The following is an 8,183-nucleotide window of genomic DNA, read 5'->3' as shown; positions in this document are numbered from 1 at the left end:
TGAACTAATCTATCACGTATATTTAAATATGTGAAATATTCTATCACTATACTTAAATATATGAAATAATCTATCACGTATATTTAAATATGTGAAATAATCTATCACGTATATTTAAATATGTGAAATTATCTACCATGTATAAGATTATTTTTGACTGTAAATTAAAAATTATTTTAAAAAAAATTAAAAATTATTTTTTGATTGATGCGCAAAAGATTACTAATTATTTCTTACGTGTTTTACATATGTTTCTTTAGTAAATCAGTAATATATCTGTTAGTTTGTTTTATCATACTTAAATATAAAATTAATCTTTTTCAAAAGAAAAAATCAAAAAAAAAGCAAAAAATACAACGAAATTAATATGAAATTAATAGTGTTATAATTCGTGCAATTTGAAAAGTTCAATGCAAATGCTAATTTTTCATTGAGACTTTGAAATTTTGAAACAATGAAGATTTAAAATTTTTTTATTAAAATTTTTTTGCTAAGTTTTCCTCTTTACGCAATTTCTTTACTTCGTTTGAAAATTTGAAAAAAAAAAAACGTGAAAAGATGAAAGTTAGAAATTTTGCTGTTTAATATTTAATTTTGAATTATAAACTTATAATGAATTTGAAAGTTCTGAATTGAAAGAAAAATATCATAAAACGGATTTTTTTTTTTTTTAAATTCAGATTAAGGAAACTAATGAAGACGCAGCTATGGAACATATTGCTGAAGGAGCAACTGAAATAATTGTCCGGAAAATGGTACCACAACATGTGGTACCAGCGGAAGAAAATGTTGAAATAGTTGAAATTGATGAATTGGAAGTGCAAAAACCTGAGCAGGTTGTAGCAATTATTAAGGAACATGATAATGAAAAAGTAAGTGTAAAATATTCTTTTGGCTTTTTTTTTATTCTACTCTATCAATCTTAAATTAATCTTTTCTTTTTTTTTTGTTTTGAAGAATTTTATAAAATTTCAATATTTAATTATTTAATTTTAAATTTTAAACAGGAAACTAAACAAATTGAAGTAATACCAACTTATGTTTGGCCAACTACCGAAGATCAACCTGTAGATAGTGTTCGATCTTTCATTCAACGAAAGCCAAGTACTGATTGGGCCAAGAAAGCAGTTGTTTTAGCGCCAAAATTTGAAACTGTTAAAATACAAAAAGTGCAAGTTCGTTTTGATGAAGAAAGGTAAGTTTTAGAATGAGAAATTTTTGCTAATTTCAAAATTACATTACTTTTAGATGCCTTTTTTTTTCGTCAAAAAATTGCTACAATTAAAATAATGCTATCAAAAATTTTCAAGATTGCTAAAAAAATGAAGACATGTCATCGTCAAGCGCCAATACATCGACAAATTCTACAAGTAAAACAGCCAGTGCTGAACTTTCTAGGCCAACATCAGCACTTTCAAATACTTCATCAAGTTCAGGACAAAAAGTAAGCAAAAAGAATGTTCAAAATAAAATTGGTCAAATTTTATTAAATTTTATTGTAAAATAAATTTTTTATAGAATTTTTAAGAAAAAATAGTAATTTAACTTAAGCAATTTCCAGGAAGATAAATCGGCAATTCGAAAATCAGTTCTCAATATGGCTAAAAATGAAACAGTAACAAACTGTGCACCGGTAGATTCCACAAATAAATCAGCCAATATTGAACATTCTAGGCCAACATCTGCACTTTCAAATACTTCATCAAGTTCAGGCCAAAAAGTAAGTAAAACAAGTGGCCAGAAGAAAAAGAGAAAATTAAATTTCTTAAATGTCATTGTAAAATAAATTTTTTAAAATAGTTTAAATTTTTTAAAATTAGTTTTTTTTTTTTCGATCAGAAAAAAAGAAATTTCCAGGAAGATAAGTCGGCACTTCGAAAATCGACTATAAATATGGCAAAAGATGTAGCAATAAAAGCTCGTGCTTTAGAAGAGGTTTGAATTTATTTTTCAAATCAAAAAAAGAATAAAAATAAATAAACAAAAAAATAAAATAATTTCGGTTTAGATTTCCATTTCTAATATTTGCCAATTCATTTAATAACTAAGAGGTAATTCATTTAATAAAGTAATTCATTAAAGGCCTTTTTTTTATTCAGGAATTGGTAAAAATTGCAAAAATGTTGTTTGAAATTTTTTTAAATACATTACAATTAATTTATAAGCTTAAATTTTTGAATTTAAAAATTTAAATTTTAATAATAAGTTTAATTTTATAGGAGAAATCGAAACAAAATGCTCGAAGATTAGGAATTGTTAATGCGTTAAGTGCAAAATTCAATTTAGCGGAAGCTCAACCGAATGCATATACGTTTGTATCGTTCTCATATTTTATGTTTTATTTAAATATAAAATTACACTGAATTTCATTAAAACATTTGAAATTAGTAAATTCGATTTTAATTGATAAAGTTATTTATTTCCTGTTCAGGAAATGAAATTACGCTAAATTTGAATATGAAATATGAAATAATAAAATTTCATTTTTAGCATTTCTCCTTTTTTTTTGCTTTTTTTTTTTAATAACTTTGAAAATTTTCGCTTTTATAGGTATAAACGTTCACGATTGTTAGCAAAGAAAGATGAAGAAAGACCAAAACGTACTTATGGACCAATTATTAAACCGGTTATAAATGATAATTTTGATAAACAAGTAAGTAACTTTTTCAAGTAAATGTTCATTTTTGAAATTGTTTGATTAAAAATAAAAATTTTTTAAATACCAGATTTAAATTAAAAACAAAAGTATTTAGTTTAAAATTAATTTACATTTAATATTACTATAGCTGTTAATTCAATTGCATGATTTAAATGCATGAATTTTAACAGTATCAAATAGGAGAAATTATTGAATTTTGAATTTTTTAATTTAATTTAATATTTGTAATAATTATTATTAATGCTAACTTTTTCTTTGTTTGTTAATATTAATGTTAAAATGTTAAATATTGACAAAAAAATTTTTTTTGTTTTTTCTTTTGTTGTTTCTTTTTTTTTCTTTTTTTTAGATTGAAGAAATTCGTATGAAAATGAGAACAGGTAATAAAATATTGAGTTCACAATTTACTGAATTAAAACAAGGTATTGCAACAGTAGCTGATGATGCAAGACGAGCAATTCTTGAACAAAAACATCAACAATTATTAATTGAAGCCGATGCAACATTTGGGTTAGATGAAGTTTAAATTTTTCAAATTTAAATTGAAAAAAAAGAAATTGTTATAATTTGTCAATTTCTAAAATACATTCAACTTTTGAAAAATTTATTTTAAATTTTATTTTTCCACTTTTTTTCTTTTTTTTTATACTGTATTATTTATTTGTTTTTTGAAAAATTTTAATCATCAAAATTTTGCAAATTATTAATAATTTAGGATAATGCAATTATCATTTTACATCTTCGATGTTGGAATATTTCTGCTAAACATATGTATTTTTTTTTTGAAAATAAAGAAAAACAAAGAATAATAAAAAATAAAAATTAATTGAATTAAATAAATAAAGATTGCAACTTTCAAAAGTGAATTCATTGATATGACAATTCGAAATTTTTAATTGTAATTTTTAGAGGTAGAGATAATGCAATAAATAAGATAAAATTTTTATATTGTTATAAAAATATAGTTGAATTTTTTAATTAATTCTTGATTTACTTTTAGCTTAATTAGCAAATAGCCTAAAATTGTAGTAAATTTCAGAAAGATAGGTGATAATTTTAAAAAATGGAAAGAGAATCGTACGGCTGAACAACAAAAAGAGTTGATAAGACGAGAACAAGAAATGCATCATGCAAAAGCAACAAATGTTGAAATAGCAAAAACTACAACTATGGTAAAGTCTAAGTCACATTTAACCTTTAACCTCTTTGTTTGAGCCCTTAACCTCATTTACTATATTTTACTACGAATTTTTGCAACATACCAAAAGTTAAAAATAAAAAGAATCTTAGCTGTGATAAATCAATTTATTTAACCCTTAATCATGCTAAAGTAAATTTATGTAAATTTAACAAAAAAAAAATAAGAACATTTTCCAGGCGCAACCGTTAGTTGAACCAAAAAAGACAGTACGACAATTGAAATCATCACAAGAAACGAAAATGACAAATGTTATGCCAAGTTTTGTCACTGAATGTGAAACAATAAATTCAGGTTATTTTCATCAGACTGTATGAAAATTTTGTTTAATCTTAATTGTTGGTTATTTGGTTTAAAATTTTAGCTAAATTTTTGTCATTATTTATTATTTTAAGTTGAAGAAAAAATTAAAAAAATATGTTAAAAACAAATATTTTTTTAATATACCAAGTTACGAAATTTCATAAAACTTAATTGAAAAATGAAATTAAATCTTACCATTTAGTTAATAAATTAAAAAATATCACCAAAAAATTAAAAATTTTTATTTTTATTTCACTTTTTTATATATTTTAAAATATGAAAAATTTTTCAATAAATTTAAAAAAAATTTCAAATATCTCATAGAATTGCAATAATTATGAGCATCTAAACTTATTAATTTCCTTGTTTTGTTTTCTTTTTCATATCAAAATAAATGGAAAAAATAAATGTAATAATGAAATGATCTATCAGTTCTGGTAGAATTAAAATTAATCTCAAAAGTGAAATACAAAAATAAATAAACGAAATTTAGAAAATATGCAAAAATATTCAATACCACATTTATTATCACAACTCTACAATTATTTTTTCATCACAATATTTTAATTATTATTTTTTGTTTTACTTATTATTTTTTAATTACTATTATTTTTTTTTTTTGTTATTATTATTATTTTGATAATTTTTGCAAGATATCAAATTATTGATTGCCTAATAAAGAGTATATTTTTTAGGAAAAAATTCCTCATCTAAAATAAAAATGGAAATACAAGCAAAGAAAAATATTGAAGCAATTAAAGAAAATAACCACAAGAATGGTAAAAATTTTTAATTTATTTTTGTTAAATAACAAATTTTAATTTTCAAATATAAATCATGTTATAGCTCTTAACAATCATACCTCAAAAATTGTAGCAACAACTGCCACAGAAGTATCAATGAAACTTCAATCTCCAACAATGGATAATTATTTGACAAAATTACCGAATGTTGAAAATTCTTCAACAACAAGCGTCGAAAATTCTAAGAAACAAGGAATAAAACCGGATCCGGTTATACCGAAAACTAGAAAGGTTCGTATAAAATGACAATTTGATACCATTTAAATTTATTATAAAATATTGCTCCTATTTGTAATAAATATAACAATATTCCAAAAGTGATCAAAATAAAATGAAATTTTTCATTGTCGCAATACAATTTTATATCTTTTTACTTGAAATAATTGAAGTGAAGTGACTGTTTAGAAAAAGTTAATTAATTAGACAAGTTAATTAATTAAAGTAATGCAAGGAAATTCTTTCTTGAAATTAGAAAAATTTTCAGATATTAGGAAGTACTGAAAATCGTGAAATACGAAAATATGGTACCAGGAATAAAACACAAGAATTGATGAATTTTGCTAAAGATGCAGAAATGAATGATGAAATTGAGGAGGTTATTTGATTATAAAATTTTTAAATCAATATTAATTAGTTAATAATTTAATTAGCAGACCTTAATGAATGCTAAATATTGTTATGCATTTTTGAGAATTAATATAATAGTAGTTTTTTTAAAAATTTTTTGATCGTATTTTGTATTACTTTAATTAATTAACTTTTTTCAAAATTATAGTCTAAAATACATCGTCAAAATTGCATTCATCGACGTAATCGTTACATTCGAAAACCATTCGATATCGATATTTTGCTTGGTTATGATAAGGAAAATAGCTTTGAACAGGTAAGTAAATATCGATGTTTATTATTTAGAATAATTAAGAAAAATCATAATTAATGATGCTAGCAACTTCTAACCTTTCCAATAATTAGCATTTAAGTATAATTTGGTAGCATACACTTATGGTATCAAATTGAAAAAGTGATTTGAATAGATGTAGCAATATTGCATTGTAGTTTGAAGCTCGTTTTGCTGCATCAGGATGTGATAAAAGATCAATAATTGATACTGATAAAAATGATAAGAAATCCAAGAGACGACGAAAGGAAAGTAAAAAAATATGGATTAGCGAATTACGAGTTTGTTTTCTTTTTCGATCATTTATTTTTCAATTACATTCATTTCATTTTCTTCTTTCCCATATTCACTTCATTTTCTTTTTATCATAAAATTATTTCAACATTCTTTTTTTTAATTTCTGTTTTCAAATTAAAAAGTTTATTCACAACTAATTATTATTTCAATTTCAAATTTTATTTGATGCTGTCAATGTTTTGATTATATAGATATACTCATTTATCAAATTCGTATCCTAGAAATATTCTTAAATCCTCCAGTGAATTATTAGATTATTAGCTTTTGTATTAATTAATAAATTTTCGTTAAATTTTCAGCAACTATTATTTGATGATTGAGTTCTGGATAATATTTAAATTCCTAATAAATTATGGTCATTTTTGAAAAATTAGCCAGCAATTTAGGAATAATGAAAAATATTTTAGGATATTGATAAAATTTATCGAACATCCGAACTACGCGATATAATCAATTCAGTACGAATTTGAATTTGTAACGAAATTGGGAAAAAAAAATCAGAAAAACGATCGATATTAAAGCGATGAAACAAATTTAAAAAAAACCGAATTTGGTGATATTTGCTCAATTTCCGGCGATCCTTTTCTTTTTTTTCTTTTTTTTTGAATATGCAATTTGTTTGTACATTTATTGTTAATTGTCACATATGATAAAGAGAAGAGAAAAAAAAATAAGTGAAAATTGATGCCAACAAAATAATAATACGGATAGCAATATTCTATATGCATGTACAATCATTAATTCTATTTAATAGGCTTAATTTAGCTTTCATTTTATCGCTTTAATTTTGATAAATGAAATTTGAAACTTTCGAAAATTAGAGTAAAAACTCTGACAATTTACATTTTACCATTTTCATTTAGTAAAAAGTTTTTTCGTCAAGAAAAATCAACCTTTAAAGTTTTATTAGCTAATTAATCTTTTTTATTTTTAATACTAATTTAAGCAAACCATTTTAAATCCCAAAACATTTGGGAAATTCTTGTCATATTTTTTAAGCATTTATGTTCCATTAATTGAGATGATATAAGTACCAATTAGGAATCATTTATCATTTCATAAATTTAATAAATTCGATTTATTGAATCCAATTGAATTTGCTGAAAAAAAAACAATTCCGTGCTCTTTCACTTATCGAAATATGAAATTGCATTTATCATATATGTGCGCAGATGAATTAGTAGGTGAATTGTATAGGTGTAGTGTAGGTGAACAAGTGCAAGTAAATTAAATTAAATACATAAATCAAATACATTTTATTGGGAAATTCTACTTTCATTGGTTAAATTCTGTATTTTATCGATAAGTTATAAATTAAATACATTTAAAAAAATTTCATGAATTAAACATATTTTAAAAAAATTTCATAAATTAAATACATTTTATATTGCCTAATCATAACTACGCACCTAAATTTAGCTCATTTCTATCAAGCTTAATTTCTTATTCAAGCAATGGGTATGACTAGATCTTAGTAAAATTAAATTAAAATCAAATAGGCAAATCCTCATCATAATAGTGTTAGGAATTGAATGAACGGATTATGCACCCAGTCAAATTATTATGCTAACGTTCAAGTTAATTTGATCAAAATACGTGGGTGGGTTACAGGTATAATTTACAATGTATGCGTTAAATGCACGTATATTAGTGTCATTAACAATTGAATAAAGTTAATGATAATGTGAAATTATTATTATTACTAATATGGTTACAGTAACACTCACAAGTATTCCACCCACTCACATCCACCCACACATTCACTTACATATACAACTACCCGCCCACACATACACTCCGCCTACGCATGTACATACGCCAGCGCATACTCTGTATATTTAATAAGAATTGAATAAGTTAATAATAGGATATAATCTTTTGTTACAGCAATATAGGAACAATAAACACATACATTAATAAAGAGACGTACCTTTACATTAAGCTAAATGTTTAATTGGTTAATTTGGAACAAACAATTTCAAATTAAATTTGTTTAACTAATATTAAAATTGAATCAGTATTAGT

At 23.3% G+C, this 8,183-nt stretch overlaps 2 protein-coding genes across 2 annotated transcripts in view; both read left to right on the top strand.

The window, feature by feature from the left end:
* LOAG_18691 (hypothetical protein) overlaps positions 1–1,199 on the top strand; it is a gene marked incomplete at both ends in the record, with an annotated part of 6,630 nt that extends 5,431 nt beyond the window's left edge. Inside the window, 2 exons of the mRNA XM_020451354.1 lie at positions 681–872; positions 1,008–1,199. Of these exons, the coding sequence (XP_020304868.1) occupies positions 681–872; positions 1,008–1,199 (384 nt within the window). The remainder of the gene's footprint in view (positions 1–680; positions 873–1,007) is intronic.
* A 118-nt stretch (positions 1,200–1,317) lies between these two features.
* LOAG_18690 (hypothetical protein) lies at positions 1,318–6,665 on the top strand. The gene is made up of 14 exons (XM_020451353.1): positions 1,318–1,444; positions 1,562–1,720; positions 1,858–1,935; positions 2,220–2,311; positions 2,551–2,653; positions 3,009–3,169; positions 3,699–3,831; positions 4,037–4,151; positions 4,856–4,939; positions 5,037–5,194; positions 5,448–5,558; positions 5,739–5,846; positions 6,020–6,142; positions 6,566–6,665. Exons 1-14 carry the CDS (start codon positions 1,331–1,333, stop codon positions 6,626–6,628), a joined length of 1,602 nt encoding a protein of 533 aa, XP_020304867.1. The 5' UTR covers positions 1,318–1,330; the 3' UTR covers positions 6,629–6,665.
* The last annotated feature ends 1,518 nt before the right edge of the window (positions 6,666–8,183 follow it).

The sequence above is a fragment of the Loa loa genome (assembly GCF_000183805.2).
Source record: "Loa loa unplaced genomic scaffold supercont3.446, whole genome shotgun sequence".
Taxonomy (NCBI): Eukaryota; Metazoa; Nematoda; class Chromadorea; order Rhabditida; family Onchocercidae; genus Loa; species Loa loa.
This window is presented reverse-complemented; position numbering and strand designations above follow the sequence as displayed.